The sequence below is a fragment of the Haliotis cracherodii genome, unplaced genomic scaffold, assembly GCF_022045235.1.
Source record: "Haliotis cracherodii isolate W230 unplaced genomic scaffold, xgHalCrac1.p SCAF_12, whole genome shotgun sequence".
NCBI classification, from domain to species: Eukaryota; Metazoa; Mollusca; class Gastropoda; order Lepetellida; family Haliotidae; genus Haliotis; species Haliotis cracherodii.
Window position 1 is genome coordinate 9,213,279 of NW_027266267.1, and position 19,070 is coordinate 9,232,348.

Genomic DNA, 19,070 nt, shown 5'->3' on the forward strand with positions numbered 1-19,070 from the left:
TGACCACCCGATCCTGTCAGTCGCCTCTTACGACAAGCATAGTCGCCTTTACAGCAAGCATGGGTTGCTGAAGACCTATTCTACCCACGATCTTCACGGGTCAGTAGTAGTAGTGGTAGTAGTAGTGGTGGTACGATGCATCAGTGGAACGCGATTTTTTTCCTTCTTGATATAAGAATTGATCCCGATTGCACATTGAGTAAAAAGTATCAATTCTTACCTTAAATGTATTCTTTAATAAATGTTACACTAAACACCAATTACAAGTGGAAACGGGTAGTGAAATGCCCCATACTAACAGTAGTAGTAGTGGTAGTGGTAGTAGTAGTGGTAGTGGTAGTAGTAGTGGTAGTAGTGGTAGTGGTGCTGGTGGTGGTTGTGGTGGTAGTAGTAGTAGTGGTGGTGGTTGTGGTAGCAGCAGTAGTGGTAGTGGTGCTGGTGGTGGTAGTGGTAGTAGTAGTAGTGGTAGTGGTGGTGGTTGTGGTAGCAGTAGTAGTGGTAGTGGTGGTGGTTGTGGTAGTAGTGGTAGTGGTGGTGGTTGTGGTAGTAGTAGTAGTGGTAGTGGTGCTGGTGGTGGTAGTGGTAGTGGTAGTTGTGGTAGTAGTAGTAGTGGTAGTGGTGCTGGTGGTAGTAGTAGTAGTGGTAGTAGTAGTAGTGGTAGTTGTGGTAGTAGTAGTGGTAGTAGCAGTAGCAGTAGTAGTAGTAGTAGTAGTCATAATCTTGAGGTGACTAAATTGGGAACCCATGGGGAAAGCAGGTTAGAGTTGACCGCTGGCAGCGTGTAGGTGGCCTCAGAGGTGAACGGATGGATCAGCTGGTTAGGCGCTGTGTGGTTAACTGCGTAGAAATGTACTTCAACAGCATGGATCGATGCTCACATTATTAATCACCAGATTGTCTGACCCAGTCTGTTATGAAGAATATTTCTGCCTTCTTTCAGGCTTAAAAACCGTGTTCTGTGTTTCCTTCACAATCTTCTCATTTACCCAAGCTCACCTGGAACTGTTTCCTTCCTAGGGCATCAACCTCAGTGGGGGACAGAAGCAGCGTGTGTCCCTGGCTCGGGCCATCTACAGTGACGCCGACATCTACCTCCTGGATGACCCTCTGAGCGCTGTTGACTCCCACGTGGGGAAACACATTTTCCAGGAAGTTGTCGGCCATAAAGGCATTCTGCGACACAAGGTGAGACGTTGGCAGTTATGGTCGACGATAAAGGTATTCTGTTACACAAAGTGAGATGATTGGCAGTTATGGTCGACTATAAGGTATTCTGTTACACAAGGTGAGATGTTGGCAGTTATGGTCGACTATAAGGCATTCTGTTACATAAGGTGAGACTTTGGCAGTTATGATCAACTATAAGGTACTCTGTTACACAAAGTGAGACGTTGGCAGTTATGGTCGACGATAAGGTATTCTGTTACACAAAGTGGGATGATTGGCAGTTATGGTCGACTATAAGGTATTCTGTTATACAAAGTGAGACGAAGGCAGTTATGGTCGACGATAAGGTATTCTGTTACACAAGGTGAGATGTTGGCAGTTATGGTCGACTATAAGGCTTTCTGTGACACAAAGTGAGATGTTGGCAGTTATGATCAACTATAAGGTATTCTGTTACTCAAAGTGAGACGTTGGCAGTTATGGTCGACGATACGGTATTCTGTTACACAAAGTGAGATGTTGGCAGTTATGGTCAACTATAAGGCATTCTGTGACACTAAGTGAGATGTTGGCAGTTATGGTCGGGCATATGATATTCTGTTACACAAGGTGAGATGTTGGCAGTTATGGTCGGCAATAAGGCATTCTGTTACACAAAGTGAGACGTTGGCAGTTATGGTCAATTATAAGGCATTCTGTTACACAAGGTGAGACGTTGGCAGTTATGGTCGACGATAAGGTATTCTGTTACACAAGGTGAGATGTTGGCAGTTATGGTCGGCCATATGATATTGTGTTATACAAGGTGATACGTTGACAGTTATGGTCGGCAATAAGGCATTCTTTTACACAAAGTGAGACGTTGGCAGTTATGGTCGGCAATAAGGCATTCTGTTACACAAAGTGAGATGTTGGCAGTTATGGTCGGCAATAAGGTACTCTGTTACACAAAGTGAGACGTTGGCAGTTATGGTCGGCAATAAGGCATTCTGTTACACAAAATGAGACGTTGGCAGTTATGGTCGGCAATAAGGCATTCTGTTACACAAGGTGAGAAGTTGGCAGTTATGGTCGGCAATAAGGCATTCTGTTACACAAAGTGAGACGTTGGCAGTTATGGTCGGCCATATGATATTTCTGTTAGACAAGGTGAGACGTTGGCAGTTATGGTCGACTATAAGGCATCTGTTACACAAGGTGAGATGTTGGCAGTTATGGTCGGCCATATGATATTCTGTTACACAAAGTGAGACGTTGGCAGTTATGGTAGGCCATATGATATTCTGTTACACAAGGTGAGACGTTGGCAGTTATGGTCGACAATAAGGCATTCTGTTACACAAAGTGAGATGTTGGCAGTTATGGTGTCCTACATTTGTCTGATTGGTTATAAGTACGATGGTCTTGCAGACTCGAATGTTGGTGACCCATCCTGTCCTTCGTTTGTCTGATTGGTTATAAGTACGATGGTCTTGCACACTCGACTGTTGGTGACCAATCCTGTCCTTCGTTTGTCTGATTGGTTATAAGTACGATGGTCTTGCACACTCGACTGTTGGTGACCAATCCTGTCCTTCGTTTGTCTGATTGGTTATAAGTACAATGGTCTTGCAGACTCGGCTGTTGGTGACCCATGGTGTCCTTCGTTTGTCTGATTGGTTATAAGTACAATGGTCTTGCAGACTCGACTGTTGGTGACCCATGGTGTGCACTGGCTGCCGATGACGGACATGGTCGTGGTGCTGGTGGACGGTGAGATCACAGAGATGGGGACGTATGACGAGCTCCTGAGTCACGACGGAGCCTTCGCCCAGTTCCTGAAGACCTACCTCACCCAACACGATGGCACTGACGAGGAGGACGACCCCGACAGTCAGTGGACATGAATTGTTTAACACAAAATACATGATAAGCAACTCATTTTGCTATTTGTAACTGTCCTAAACTAAAATGATGAAGGCTGGTGAATGTTTAGATTTTACCATCCCGATAAGAAGTGGCCAATAATGATTCTTTAAGAAATCATATGGTGGCAATTTTCTATTTCTCTTTGAATTTGATGCAATTGTCTTCTTCCGCTCTGATTGAAACAGCTGGTTTGACGGCCACATCACCGCAGAAGCTAATATTCATAGAATAGTACTTTTTTTGTTGGTAGGCAACAAAATATTAGTAAGGTGCCTCACTCTGGCAGTGTGAGTTCGAATTCCGGACAGGACTCAACCCCAAAAGGAACGAGAATCTGTACTTTACTCAGAAAGTGTTATCCCAAATATAACATTTGTTACATTTGACCACTTTCATTGGTATGGTGTGTTCTTTCTTTTGAAAATGTGATGTGAGTTGTTTAACTTCAGTCAGTACCATGTTGTTGCAGTCCAAGAGATGAAGTCAAGGATCCTTCAGAGGGTGGAGTCCGTTACGTCAGACGCTGTGACCTCAGGGGATGAAGGGATAAGGTAAGATGATCTTCCCAGGGAGCACGCCAGAATCCTATGATCGTGGGTTCAAATGCAGGCTCGCCTTGATTATGTGTCTTGGTTTGTCTGTTACGTCAGACGCTGTGGCCTTAGGGGATGAAGGGTTAAGGTAAGATGATTTGGAGCATTTCTTTAGATGTTCCAAGGGAGCACGGGTGGCCCTGTCATCCAAGGCGCATAATTACCTAGTTACTTCCCCTAGGCATGCCAGAATCCTATGATCGTGGGTTCAAATCCAGGCTCGCCTTGATTACGTGTCTTGGTTTGTCTGTTACGTCAGACGCTGTGACCTTAGGGGATGAAGGGTTAAGGTAAGATGATTTGGAGCATTTCTTTAGATCTTCCAAGGGAGCACGGGTGGCCTTGTCATCTAAGGCGCATAATTACCTAGTTACTTCCCCTAGGCATGCCAGAATCCTATGATCGTGGATTCAAATCCAGGCTCGCCTTGATTACGTGTCTTTGTTTGTCTGCACCATATCCGTGCTCGTGGGTTTCACCAATGTGGTAAACGTCCGATCTGTGTAGGACACCCTCAGCATGTGAGTTTCAACTTTGAGTTAGTGAGGTGTGTTTAACGCCGCTTTTAACAGTATTCCAGTTATATCACGGCGTGTCAGCTTAATGTGGGAGGAAAGCCCGAAGTGATGCAGGTCTCAGACGTTTACCACTTTGGTGAAACCCACGAGCAGGGGTATGGTGCTGACATACCTAGAAACATAATCGAGGCGAACCGGGATTCGAACCCACAATCATACGTTTCTGGCATGCCCAAGGGACATAACTCTGCACAGCGAATCGTGGCGCCTTAGACAACTGGGCCACCCGTGCCCCCCATCAACTTTGATGCCTGTGGAAATGTAAGCTTGTTACGGTAGAACATGTACTTCAAATCCTTAGTCAGCATACATATTTTGTGTAAAACTACAGCTATCGTAACGGAATGCTCTGTAGACATTGTCTTAAATAACATGTTAGTCTCCAGTACAGAGCTGATGACATTGATGCATGCAACACTACTCTCTCTTCTCTCTATCAGGAAAAGCAAGTTGAACCGGAAACAATCAGTAGTAGCTGATGCAGGCAAGAAGTTGACAGACAAGCCCAAAGACACCGGGTCAGGAGACAAGCTGATCCAAGAGGAGAAGTCGGAGACAGGCAGGGTCAGTGACGGTGGAACCAGGGAGCCGGAGGCCGGTCTGTGTGCCAGCCTTGTCAGATTGGGACTGCAAAATGTCCGATTTGAAGTAGTGCAAACTGGACATTTTAAAATTTGCCAACAAGACATTGTCAGGGCTTTCTGGTGGAACACATTGTCAGGGCTTTCTGGTGGAACACATTGTCAGGGCTTCTGATAGAACACATTGTCAGGGCTTTCTGGTTGAACACATTGTCAGGGCTTTCTGGTGGAACACATTGTCAGGGTTTTCTGGTAGAACACATTGTCAGGGCTTCTGGTAGAACACATTGTCAGGGCTTCTGGTAGAACACATTGTCAGGACTTCTGGTGGAACACATTGTCAGGGCTTTCTGGTGGAACACATTGTCAGGGTTTTCTGGTAGAACACATTGTCAGGACTTCCCGTGGAACACATTGTCAGGGCTTTCTGGTGGAACACATTGCCAGGACTTTCTGGTGGAACACATTGTCAGGGCTTTCTGGTGGAACACATTGTCAGGGCTTCTGGTGGAACACATTGTCAGGGCTTTCTGGTGGAACACATTGTCAGGGTTTTCTGGTAGAACACATTGTCAGGGCTTTCTGGTGGAACACATTGTCAGGGCTTTCTGGTAGAACACATTGTCAGGACTTTCTGGTTGAACACATTGTCAGGGCTTTCTGGTGGAACACATTGTCAGGGCTTCTTGTGGAACACATTGTCAGGGCTTCTGGTAGAACACATTGTCAGGGTTTTCTGGTTGAACACATTGTCAGGGCTTTCTGGTGAACACATTGTCAGGGCTTTCTGGTGGAACACATTGTCAGGGCTTCTGGTAGAACACATTGTCAGGGCTTCTGGTAGAACACATTGTCAGGGCTTCTTGTGGAACATTGTCAGGGCTTTCTGGTAGAACACATTGTCAGGGCTTCTGGTGGAACACATTGTCAGGGCTTTCTGGTGGAACACATTGTCAGGGCTTTCTGGTGGAACACATTGTCAGGGCTTTCTGGTGGAACACATTGTCAGGGCTTTCTGGATTACATACATTGGATAAAGAAGCTTTCTAAAATCATTTTAACCTATCCAAACCTTTTGATTCCTTCCAAACACAATTTGATAGTGCTGCCTTAAAAAGTAAAGCTGGTTTGTCATTATCGTGTTGATGGACGGTGGGGAAGCTGATGGCTTAAATATGCCACATGCTTATACTGCTGAACTCTCTCCTCAACTGTCATCTTGCTGTCTGCTTCAGGTGAAGTTCTCCGTGTTCATGGACTACGCTAAAGCCATCGGCGGCATCACCACATTCTTCATCTTCTTCATCTTCGCCATATACCAGGCGGCCACCATGGCCTCCAACATCTGGATCAGCATGTGGACGGACGACGCCCTGCTGAAAAACTTGAGTTTGGTTAACACTTCCGACTATCAGGACAAGAATGTCATGTACCTCGGAGTCTACGGGGCCTTCGGAGTTGTCCAGGGTAGGTTTATACACCCGACTGCTATACTAAGAACACCGTGTACCTCGGTGTTACAAGAACACCATGTACCTCGGTGTTACAAGAACACCATGTACCTCGGTGTTACAAGAACACCATGTACCTCGGTGTTACAAGAACACCATGTACCTCGGTGTTACAAGAACACCATGTACCTCGGTGTGACAAGAACACCATGTAATTCGGTGTGACAAGAACACCATGTTCCTCGGTGTTACAAGAACACCATGTACCTCGGTGTGACAAGAACACCATGTACCTCGGTGTTACAAGAACACCATGTACCTCGGTGTTACAAGAACACCATGTACCTCGGTGTTACAAGAACACCATGTACCTCGGTGTGACAAGAACACCATGTACCTCGGTGTTACAAGAACACCATGTTCCTCGGTGTTACAAGAACACCATGTACCTCGGTGTTACAAGAACACCATGTACCTCGGTGTGACAAGAACACCATGTACTTCGGTGTGACAAGAACACCATGTTCCTCGGTGTTACAAGAACACCATGTACCTCGGTGTGACAAGAACACCATGTACCTCGGTGTTACAAGAACACCATGTACCTCGGTGTTACAAGAACACCATGTACCTCGGTGTTACAAGAACACCATGTACCTCGGTGTTACAAGAACACCATGTTCCTCGGTGTGACAAGAACACCATGTACCTCGGTGTTACAAAAACACCATGTACCTCGGTGTGACAAGAACACCATGTACCTCGGTGTGACAAGAACACCATGTACCTCGGTGTTACAAGAACACCATGTACCTCGGTGTGACAAGAACACCATGTGACAAGAACACCATGTACCTCGGTGTGACAAGAACACCATGTACTTCGGTGTGACAAGAACACCATGTTCCTCGGTGTTACAAGAACACCATGTACCTCGGTGTGACAAGAACACCATGTACCTCGGTGTTACAAGAACACCATGTACCTCGGTGTTACAAGAACACCATGTACCTCGGTGTTACAAGAACACCATGTACCTCGGTGTTACAAGAACACCATGTTCCTCGGTGTTACAAGAACACCATGTACCTCGGTGTGACAAGAACACCATGTACCTCGGTGTGACAAGAACACCATGTACCTCGGTGTGACAAGAACACCATGTACCTCGGTGTTACAAGAACACCATGTACCTCGGTGTGACAAGAACACCATGTGACAAGAACACCATGTACCTCGGTGTGACAAGAACACCATGTACCTCGGTGTGACAAGAACACCATGTACCTCAGTGTTACGAAGACATCATGCACCTCAGTGTTGCAAGAATATTTACAGACCGCCATCATATAGCTGGAATATTGCTGAGTGAGGAGTTAAACAAACAAACAAACAAACAAACAAATCCCTCAAGCCCTGTTTCTTTCCATGGTTTCAGCTGTTGTCATCCTCTTCTACTCCATCCTGGCATCGACGAGGATGGTGAAGGCAGCCGGGAACATCCATGCCAAGATGCTGTACAACATCCTCCGGTCTCCGATGTCCTTCTTCGACACCACCCCCATCGGCCGCATCGTCAACCGCTTCTCTCGGGACGTGGAAACTGTGGACAACAACCTGCCTGGCGTCCTGCGAATGTGGATCAACTGTGTGTTCAGCGTGATGGGCACCCTCATCGTCATCAGCTACAGTACCCCCATCTTCCTGTCAGTCATCATACCTCTTGCAATACTCTACTATCTGGTGCAGGTACAGTACCCCAATCTTCCTGTCAGTCATCATTCCTCTTGCAATACTCTACTATCTGGTGCAGGAACAGTACCCCCATCTTCCTATCTGTCATCATTCCTCTTGCAATACTCTACTATCTGGTGCAGGTACAGTACCCCATCTTCCTGTCTGTCATCATTCCTCTTGCAATACTCTACTATCTGGTGCAGGTACAGTACCCCATCTTCCTGTCAGTCATCTTACCTCTTGCAATACTCTACTATCTGGTGCAGGTACAGTACCCCATCTTCCTGTCTGTCATCATACCTCTTGCAATACTCTACTATCTGGTGCAGGTACAGTACCCCATCTTCCTATCTGTCATCATACCTCTTGCAATACTCTACTATCTGGTGCAGGTACAGTACCCCATCTTCCTGTCAGTCATCTTACCTCTTGCAATACTCTACTATCTGGTGCAGCTACAGTACCGCCATCTTCCTGTCAGTCATCATTCCTCTTGCAATACTCTACTATCTGGTGCAGGTACAGTCCCCATCCTCCTGTCTGTCATCATACCTCTTGCAATACTCTACTATCTGGTGCAGGTACAGTCCCCATCCTCCTGTCTGTCATCATTCCTCTTGCAATACTCTACTCTCTGGTGCAGGAACAGTACAATGATCTTCCTGTCTGTCATCATTCCTCTTGCAATACTCTACTATCTGGTGCAGGTACAGTACCCCCATCTTCCTGTCTGTCATCATTCCTCTTGCAATACTCTACTATCTGGTGCAGGTACAGTCCCCATCCTCCTGTCTGTCATCATTCCTCTTGCAATACTCTACTATCTGGTGCAGGAACAATACCCCCATCTTCCTGTCAGTCATCATTCCTCTTGCAATACTCTACTATCTGGTGCAGGTACAGTACCATATCTTCCTGTCTGTCATCATTCCTCTTGCAATACTCTACTATCTGGTGCAGGTACAGTACCCCATCTTCCTGTCTGTCATCATTCCTCTTGCAATACTCTACTATCTGGTGCAGCTACAGTACCCCCATCTTCCTGTCTGTCATCATTCCTCTTGCAATACTCTACTATCTGGTGCAGCTACAGTACCCCCATCTTCCTGTCAGTCATCATTCCTCTTGCAATACTCTACTATCTGGTGCAGGTACAGTACACCCATTTTTCTTGTCAGTCGTCATTCCTTTTGAGAAGATGATACTTGTTGTTTCCCTGCCCGGAACTTGACATTAAAGGATAAAACAAGACCCTGTTGGCTCAGAACACACATGTTGCTATGTAAGTGCAATAATCTTGAATACAACCACGCAAGCACGCACGCAACCGCAGAGGCATGCAACCATGTAAGCAACCACACACACACGCGACCACACACGTAACCACGCACACACACACATGTTGCTATGTAAGTGCAATAATCTTGAATACAACACTGAGCTTCCTATAACTTCACCTCTACTATCTGGTGCAGGTCAGTCAACATCCCTCTAGTCATGGTCACACTGACTAGTTTCCAATACAATGCAGGATTCCCTGATATACGACCCGTGAAGATTACGGGGTAGAATAGGTCTTCAGCAACCCATGCTTGTCGTAAAAGGTGACTAACGGGATTGGGTGGTCAGATTCACTGACTTGGTTGATGCATGTCATCTTGTCCCAATTGCGTGGATTGATGCTCATGATATCAATCACTGGATTGTCTGGTCAAGACTTGATTATTTTACAGACCGCTGTCATATAGCTGGAATATTGCTGAGTGCGGCGTTAAACAACAAACAAACCAACCAACCAACCAATATCAGTCTAGTCATGCTCACACTGACTAGTTCCCAATACAATGCAGGATTCCCTGATGTATACTCACTGCCAAAAGAAACCCGAACCATAGAAACATATAGAGAAGTATGTACGTTAAGAAGAGATGTCCAATGTGTAACAATTAATGACAAAACTCACAATCATTCAAGTGTGACCACAGAGTGTCTTTGTTCTTATCACAATATGTTGCACATGATTTCCAAACTTTACACGCTAATCCTTCACGAGACAAATGGTGCATCTCGAGTCATGGATCTATGACGTCACATGTGATGCGTTCATGAGCATCGGTTTACACAACTTACCAGTTTGTTCGTTTGTGCAATGGACCAATCTAATATCTGTTGAGTGTGAAGCCCATTTATGGTGTCCCCTGCTGTGATATTGCTGGAATATTGCTAAAAGCGGCCCTCAAAATTAGAAATAGGGGGCTCTTATTAGAATATTATTTTGGTGAAAAAAACAGAGTTGAAAGATAAATTTTGTGGTTTAGGCTGACAGCCTGAAATGTTTATGTACGACATATATTTTTCCAGAATTTAATTGCCCATAATTAACGGTGCATATAACACATGCGTGCGTATCATACGCAAATAAATAAGTCTTTTGTACATTGATTAATCAGGTGCTAATTGGTATTGTTCACTAGCCAATATATTTGCAAATATCGCCGTGGGCGCTTATTAGAGCGGGGCGCTTATTACGTCGAATACGGTAAGTGCGAAAAATGTGAGTTGTCTTTGTTTGCATTAATGAAACTTCGCATAAATGTCTCCACACTCTGGATAGCGGAAATACCAACTTGAATATAAACACACACATGTTAATTGAGCAGAATATTGACAAAACAAACATATAAACTGTGTTGTTTTTTAGGAAAACACTGTTTATTGTTTTTTATGGAAGTTGTCTACTCTTTTTTGTGTTTGATTGGATGAAGGTAAGGTTGTGTATCATTCCACTGGGGATGGGGTGGGGGGAGTCGCATTGATTTTGAGTCGCATTTTTGGCTAGGGGTCAGCAGTCGTATTAATTTGGAGACACATTAATTTCAAGATTTACAGTATTAACCAAAATGTAGGGTATTCGCGTTTCTTTTGGCGGTGGGGACGTTCAGGTAGCCTAGTGGGCAAAGCGTTCGCTCGTCACGCGAAGACTCGGGTTCAATTCCCGACGTGGGTACAATGTGTGAAGCCCATTTCTGGTGTCCCCCACCGTGATATTGCTGGAATATTGCTAAAAACGGAGTAAAACCATGCTCACTCACTCACTCACTCTTTTGGTGGTGAGTATACTTGTTGCTCAGTTGTGCATAATTCCCCCATCTCTCTCTTTCCCCAGAGATTCTACATCGCGACGTCTCGTCAGCTGAAGCGACTGGAGTCCACCACGAGATCCCCCATCTATTCCCATTTTGGAGAGACGGTAACGGGCGCCTCGTCCATACGGGCGTACAGCGTCACCGACAGATTCATCCAGGAATCCACACAGAGAGTGGACAAGAACTTGGTCTTCTACTTCGCAAGCCTGGCCTCCAACAGGTGACTTGATGCACAGTCAGCCAAGCAATAGTTTAATGGAGCTGAACTTGTATGTTTCTTGTGATGAAGGGCTGAAGAGTGTACACTATTCAAGCACTATTCATATTGTTTGTTTGTTAGTTGTTTATTGCCACACTCAGCAATATTCCAGCTATATGACGACGGTCTGTAAAATAATCGAGTCTGGACCAGACAATCCAGTGATCAACATCATGAGCATCGACCCACGCAATAGGGATCAATGGCAGCGAGACTGACCACCCGATCCCGTTAGTCGCCTTTTACGACAAGCATAGTCACCTTTTTACGGCAAGTATGGGTTGCTGAAGACCTATTCTACCCCGGATCTTCACGGGTCCTATTCATATTGAGTGAGTGAGTGAGTTGGGTTTAACGCCGCTTTTAACAGTATTCCAGTTATATCACGGCATGTCAGCTTAATGTGTGAGGAAAGCCCGAAGTGATGCAGGTCTCAGACGTTTACCACTTCGGGGAAACCCACGAGCACGGGTATGGTGCTAGAAACATAATCGGGGCGAACCGGGATTTGAACCCACAGTCATAGGTTTCTGGCGTGCCCAAGGGACGCAACTCTGCACAGTGAATCGCAGCGCCTTAGACGACTGGGCCACCCGTGCCCCCCTATTCCTACTGAATGTAGGTTGTTCACTACATATGCAATTGGACCGCCTCCCGGGTCTAGTGGTAACAGGCGACTATGCTTGCTGTAACAGGCGACTGTGCTTGCTGTAACAGGCGACTATGCTTGCTGTAACAGGCAACTATGCTTGCTGTAACAGGCAACTATGCTTGCTGTAACAGGCAACTATGCTTGCTGTAGCAGGCGACTATGCTGTAACAGGCGGCTATGCTTGCTGTAACAGGCGACTGTGCTTGCTGTAACAGGCGACTGTGCTTGCTGTAACAGGCGACTGCTTGCTGTAACAGGCGACTGTGCTTGCTGCAACAGGCGACTATGCTTGCTGTAACAGGCGACTGTGCTTGCTGTAACAGGCGACTATGCTTGCTGTAACAGGCGACTATGCTTGCTGTAACTGGCGACTATCCTTGCTGTAATTGGCGACTATGCTGTAACAGGCGACTATGCTTGCTGTAACAGGCTACTATGCTTGCTGTAACTGGCGACTGCTTGCTGTAACTGGCGACTATGCTTGCTGTAACTGGCGACTATGCTTGCTGTAACAGGTGACTTTGTTTGTCGTAAGAGGCGACTAACAGGATCGGGTGGTCAGGCTTGCTGACGTGGTTGATGGATTAGGTGGATCGATGTTCATGATATCACTCACTTGATTTTGGACTCAGGCTCGATTATTTACAGACAGCTGCCATATAGCTGGGATATTGCTGAATGCGGCGTTAAACAACAAAGCAACAAACAAACAATAAACATACTGTGATTTCTGTGTACGTAGATTTTGTGAGGCCAAGTAAAATGTGCAAGGAAATATTTGGTATGAGAGTGGGCAGCTACACCAGTGAGCAGCCAATCAGTGTTTAGGCTTGAATATTACTTGATACAGACATTCAGAGCAGCATATCTGAATTACAAAATGAATCTAGACAAACAGTTTTGAATGAAAATAATAAAGACTGCACTATTATGACATGGTGGATATTTTATTCACCCCTCGTTTCTGAGTGCAAAGCTACCTACACCCCAAAGTGACATACTGTCAAGGTATATTTGTGTTCTGTTTGGGTTTTCTTCTGTTAAGATCAAAATCAAAGTGGTAAGGTAATGTAGCCAAATCGGTGTGGCAAGGTGACCTCAGATTGGTTCGAGATGATGACCTCTGATTGGCTCAAGAACCTACGCACATCCTCAGCCCCCTAAGTCCCCTCAGTCCCCTAAGTCCCCTCAGCCCCCTCAGCCCCCTCAGTCCCCTCAGCCCCCTCAGTCCCCTCAGTCCCCTCAGTCCTCTCAGTCCCCTCAGCCCCCTCAGTCACCTCAGTCCCCTCAGTCCCCTCAGTCCCCTAAGTCCCCTCAGCCCCCTCAGCCCCCTCAGTCCCCTCAGCCCCCTCAGTCCCCTCAGTCCCCTCAGTCCTCTCAGTCCCCTCAGCCCCCTCAGTCACCTCAGTCCCCTCAGTCCCCTCAGCCCCCTAAGTCCCCTCAGCCCCCTCAGCCCCCTCAGTCCCCCCAGCCCCCTCAGTCCCCTCAGTCCCCTCAGCCCCCTCAGTCCCCTAACTCCCCTCAGCCCCCTCAGTCCCCTCAGCCCCCTCAGTCCCCTCAGCCACCTCAGTCCCCTCAGTCCCCTCAGCCCCCTCAGCCCCCTCAGTCCCCTCAGCCCCCTCAGTCCCCTCAGCCCCCTCAGTCCCCTCAGTCCTCTCAGTCCTCTCAGCCCCCTCAGCCCCCTCAGTCACCTCAGTCCTCTCAGTCCTCTCAGCCCCCTCAGCCCCCTCAGTCACCTCAGTCCTCTCAGTCCTCTCAGTCCCCTCAGTCCTCTCAGTCCTCTCAGTCCTCTCAGTCCCCTCAGTCCTCTCAGTCCTCTCAGCCCCCTCAGCCCCCTCAGTCACCTCAGTCCTCTCAGTCCTCTCAGTCCTCTCAGTCCCCTCAGTCCTCTCAGTCCTCTCAGTCCCCTCAGCCACCTCAGTCACCTCAGTCCTCTCAGCCCCCTCAGTCCCCTCAGTCACCTCAGTCCTCTCAGCCCCCTCAGCCACCTCAGCCACCTCAGTCACCTCAGTCCTCTCAGCCCCCTCAGTCCTCTCAGCCCCCTCAGTCCCCTCAGCCCCCTCAGCCACCTCAGTCACCTCAGTCCTCTCAGCCCCCTCAGTCCCCTCAGTCCCCTCAGTCCTCTCAGCCCCCTCAGTCCCCTCAGCCACCTCAGCCACCTCAGTCCTCTCAGCCCCCTCAGTCCCCTCAGCCCCCTCAGTCCCCTCAGCCCCCTCAGCCACCTCAGTCACCTCAGTCCTCTCAGCCCCCTCAGTCCCCTCAGTCCCCTCAGTCCTCTCAGCCCCCTCAGTCCCCTCAGCCACCTCAGTCACCTCAGTCCCCTCAGTCCCCTCAGTCCTCTCAGTCCTCTCAGCCCCCTCAGTCCCCTCAGCCACCTCAGTCCTCTCAGCCCCCTCAGTCCCCTCAGTCCTCTCAGTCCTCTCAGCCATCTCAGTCCCCTCAGCCCCCTCAGTCCCCTCAGTCCCCTCAGCCCCCTCAGTCCCCTCAGCCCCCTCAGCCCCCTCAGTCCCCTCAGCCCCCTCAGCCCCCTCAGTCCCCTCAGCCCCCTCAGTCACCTCAGTCCCCTCAGTCCCCTCAGCCCCCTCAGCCCCCTCAGTCCCCTCAGCCCCCTCAGTCCTCTCAGTCCCCTCAGTCCCCTCAGCCCCCTCAGCCCCCTCAGTCCCCTCAGCCCCCTCAGCCCCCTCAGCCACCTCAGTCCCCTCAGCCCCCTCAGTCCCCTCAGCCCCCTCAGCCCCCTCAGTCACCTCAGTCCCCTCAGCCCCCTCAGCCCCCTCAGTCCCCTCAGCCCCCTCAGTCCTCTCAGCCCCCTCAGCCCCCTCAGTCCTCTCAGTCCTCTCAGCCCCCTCAGCCCCCTCAGTCACCTCAGTCCCCTCAGCCCCCTCAGCCCCCTCAGTCCCCTCAGCCCCCTCAGTCCTCTCAGCCCCCTCAGTCCTCTCAGTCCTCTCAGTCCCCTCAGTCCCCTCAGCCCCCTCAGCCCCCTCAGTCCCCTCAGCCCTCTCAGCCCCCTCAGCCCCCTCAGTCCTCTCAGTCCTCTCAGTCCTCTCAGCCCCCTCAGCCCCCTCAGCCCCCTCAGTCCCCTCAGTCCCCTGTCCCCTCAGCCCCCTCAGTCCCCTGTCCTCTCAGCCCCCTCAGCCACCTCAGCCACCTCAGTCACCTCAGCCCCCTCAGTCCCCTCAGTCCCCTCAGCCCCCTCAGTCCTCTCAGCCCCCTCAGCCCCCTCAGTCACCTCAGTCCCCTCAGTCCTCTCAGTCCTCTCAGCCCCCTCAGTCCCCTCAGCCCCCTCAGTCCCCTCAGTCCTCTCAGCCCCCTCAGCCCCCTCAGTCCCCTCAGAAAGTCTTTCAATAAGTTGATGATGTTTTTAATTTCAGATGGCTTGGGTTCCGCCTGGAGTTTCTAGGCAACACAATAGTCCTGTTTGCTGCTCTGTTCTCCGTTATTTCAAAAGATCTGCCCAGTGGAATTGTGGGTCTGTCTGTCTCGTACGCTCTACAGGTAACGTGGCAGACCTGTGTTTAACATAGTCGTTATTGTGGGCTTGGTAATTACACATGGAATGAGTGAGTGAGTGAGTTGGGTTTAACGCCGCTTTTAACAGTATTCCAGTTATATCACGGCGTGTCAGCTTAATGTGGGAGGAAAACCCGAAATGATGCAGGGCTCAGACGTTTACCACTTCGGTGAAACCCACGAGCACGGGTATGGTGCTGACAAACCTAGAAACATAATCGGTGCGAACCGGGATTCGAACCCACAATCATAGGTTTCTGGCGTGCCCAAGGGACACAACTCTGCACAACGAATCGCGGCGCCTTAGACGACTGGGCCACCCGTGCCCCCTCACATGGAATGAGTGTTATAAATGATCAGTTAGGAGATCAAAGCATCACGTTTTCGATGTAGTTATAGATTACTTGTTTAAATGGAATTTGGAACCAATGTGCAGCATGAGGTTTCAAATATTAATTAGCTTCTGTAGTGATAAGACTGTCAGCTGTTCTATAAAAGATGGTTATTGTGATTTGAAACACAAATTAGCGTTTTGAATCAAGTATTTTTCAAATTCATGGTAGAATTGTGGTTTGTGGTCTGTGCATAGCTTGATGTCAGCCATTATGTTTAGTTGCAAACAGTCTCATTTAATCAGGTCTTATTATCGCGACCGCTAAACAAAGATCTGAGGACATCCCATTTCAGGTCACATCAATACGACCTTTTGTGATCTTTGAATGACCAATAAACTAATGAGAAGTCGACATTAGCCAATCAGAAAGCAGCTTTCTTGAGCTTCTACTTGCCACTTCTATTTCAGACTAATCTTCAAAAAATATTAATATCGATACAAAATTTGATAACTGAACAAAAGAAAATTCTAGATTGTCTAATAGATGGTCGTGATTGTTTGGCAGTAATACCCACAGGCTATATTTGAAATGGCTTAAAATAAGAAAATTCTTCTTAATTAATTGATAAAGAATTAAATTAATTTGACAATGTAAGTTATTCAAATGTATTGCGAAATACTAAAGTCATATTTTCAGTGTTCTTTGTTATGGCGACAGTTCTAGACATGCCTCACCTTCCAGATCACCCAAGCTCTCAACTGGATGGTCCGGATGACCTCTGACCTCGAGACTAACATCGTGTCTGTTGAGCGGATGAAGGAATACTCGGAGACACCGACAGAGGTGACGTACATCTTCGTCTACTAAGTAGGATGACAATATCTGTAGTGTGAAAATCAATTTGTGCATGCGCCAAAAGTCTTTCTTTAAAAAGAAAGACATCCCTTTTGCAAGTCAAGTTAACAAGCACATCCTTACTGCATGTATGCCGCTATGCAAATCACATTCATCATCTTGAATTATTCACAAGTTCATTGTTTCCAAAAATTAGGACATACCGTATTCGACGTAATAAGCGCCCCGCTCTAATAAGCGCCCACAGCGCTATTTGCTAATATATTGGTTCGTAAACAATCCCAATTAGCAACCCTTCCGATTGATCAATGTACAAAAGACTTATTTATTCGCGTATAATACGCACTCGTGTGTTATATGCACCCTTAATTATGGGAAATTAAATTCTGGAAAAATATATCTGTCGTATATAAACATTTCAGGCTATCTTTCAACTCTGTTTTTTTTACCAAAATTATATTCTATTAAGAGCCCCCTATTTCTAATTTTGAGAGCGCCCTGGGCGCTTTACTGCGCATCTCGTGTTATGGTCATGGCGGCAATAGGAGTTTGTATGTTTGTGAATGTAGGGAGGCCCTTTCCCAGGTTGATGGTACACATCTCGTCATTTGGTTTCATACTAGTTGGAACAAAGCAACAACAAAAAAACACCCGCCTTCACTATATTTTCAAAAGTCATTGCCTGAGAAGCAATTCTTATATTTTTTTAAGCCTTACTAACCTCTACCACATGTTTCAGGCCGAGTGGATTGACCCCTATCGCCAACCCCCAAGGTCATGGCCGGATGAGGGCAAGGTCAAGTTTGACCACTACATGACCCGATACAGATCAGAACTTGACCTTGTGTTGAAGGGCATCTCCTGTGACATCAACGGTGGGGAGAAGGTAATACAGACTATATTTGCATACAGCTGCATGCAGCATTTTTGATGTGGGATATATTTGACTGATCAGAAATATTTCAGCAACATTGTTCGTTGTGATCAATATATGTCAGGGGTCGATTTAACTGCTGGCCCTTTGGCATGTGACCAGTTAAAATAGCAAGGGGGCTTGCTGAAACGCCAAGTAGATGGCCAGTCTGGTTGGTCAAAATTACCCCACTTTTCCGTGTATGTTTAATTTTTTAAATGGATCATCTCGGTAGAATAACAACCGGACGCCATTTTGTAATGTTGGATACAGCAACTTAATTGCTCATAAATCACCACGAAATGAGGCAAATGGAAGCCAAGATTTAATCCTAGAGTGCAGGAAAAAACGTTTTAGCGGTGAGTAGTTCTAAAATGTTCAGAGCTTGGGTGGTTACCGGACCTCCGCCATTTAGTGGGCCAGTTAGTTTGGGAAAAAGGGCCAGTAACTGTTAGAAGGAGCAAGCTCTGTTGTTAAATCTACCCTATATAATCATTTATCATAATGTATGACAGTGTACGTTTGCTTTACTCAGCTTTCAACATTATTTCAATAATATCACAGATGAATCCCACATCACTGTTGACAAACCAAGAGACTGTGTCAGGGTGAACAGGATTCAATCCATTGTATGATTCGAATCATCACACCATTCTAGGATCAGAACTTGAACAGTTAATCCATTGTGAGAGGCTGACTTGAGACTGGTGGAAAACTACATTCATGCAATAAATCACACTATTTACTAGGAAAATCTTTCAAGTTCATTAGATGTTGTCCCATATTTAGTTAAAAAACAAATTGTCGTACTGTCAGATCACTGCCAGAATCTCTCAGTCCAAATGGGAATGGCTTCACAGTTTGTGAACATCAACAAAGGGAGATAATTCAACAGTTACATACTGTGTATACCACTAGAAAATATGCGTTCCCCTGTATTTGCAGATTGGCATCGTTGGAAGAACTGGTGCTGGCAAGTCGTCGCTCACGGTGGCGCTGTTCCGGCTGATTGAAGCTGCCGGAGGGCGGATCATTGTCGATGGCCGAGCTATTGATGACATGGGTCTGCATGACCTCAGGTCAAAACTCACCATACTCCCACAGGTAAAATACCCGAGTCATTTCAGTCAGCAAATCCTTGTTGAAGATATAACATCTGGGGACACCAACCATTTTTTTTTTTTTTTAATATTACTGAATTGATCTGAATAGAATTCAATTAATAATTGTGATTTTTATTAATGCATGGAGAAAGCTGGTGGATAGGTCAATTTTCAATGATCTTTTGTGGAGAATTACAGGTACCGTATTCGATGTAATAAGCGAACCAGGGTGCTCTCAAAATTAGAAATAGGGGGGCTCTTATTAGAATATTATTTTGGTGGAAA

The 19,070-nt window shown here is 47.0% G+C and overlaps 2 protein-coding genes across 2 annotated transcripts in view; one reads left to right on the forward strand and one right to left on the reverse strand.

The window, feature by feature from the left end:
* Positions 1-19,070, forward strand: part of LOC139458166 (multidrug resistance-associated protein 1-like) — a 58,983-nt gene that overhangs the window by 34,768 nt on the left and 5,145 nt on the right. The window contains exons 17-27 of the mRNA XM_071239498.1: positions 1,018-1,185; positions 2,850-3,039; positions 3,545-3,626; positions 4,687-4,810; positions 6,063-6,294; positions 7,717-8,027; positions 11,182-11,381; positions 15,441-15,564; positions 16,656-16,757; positions 17,509-17,655; positions 18,628-18,786. Coding sequence (XP_071095599.1) covers positions 1,018-1,185; positions 2,850-3,039; positions 3,545-3,626; positions 4,687-4,810; positions 6,063-6,294; positions 7,717-8,027; positions 11,182-11,381; positions 15,441-15,564; positions 16,656-16,757; positions 17,509-17,655; positions 18,628-18,786 — 1,839 coding nt within the window. The remainder of the gene's footprint in view (positions 1-1,017; positions 1,186-2,849; positions 3,040-3,544; positions 3,627-4,686; positions 4,811-6,062; positions 6,295-7,716; positions 8,028-11,181; positions 11,382-15,440; positions 15,565-16,655; positions 16,758-17,508; positions 17,656-18,627; positions 18,787-19,070) is intronic.
* On the reverse strand, positions 13,472-14,923 carry LOC139457974 (fibril-forming collagen alpha chain-like; the record flags this gene model as incomplete). Its single annotated transcript, XM_071239307.1, has 4 exons — positions 13,472-13,754; positions 13,809-13,882; positions 13,917-14,688; positions 14,817-14,923. Coding segments are annotated over 4 exons (1,236 nt in total), but the record flags the coding sequence as incomplete, so codon positions are not given.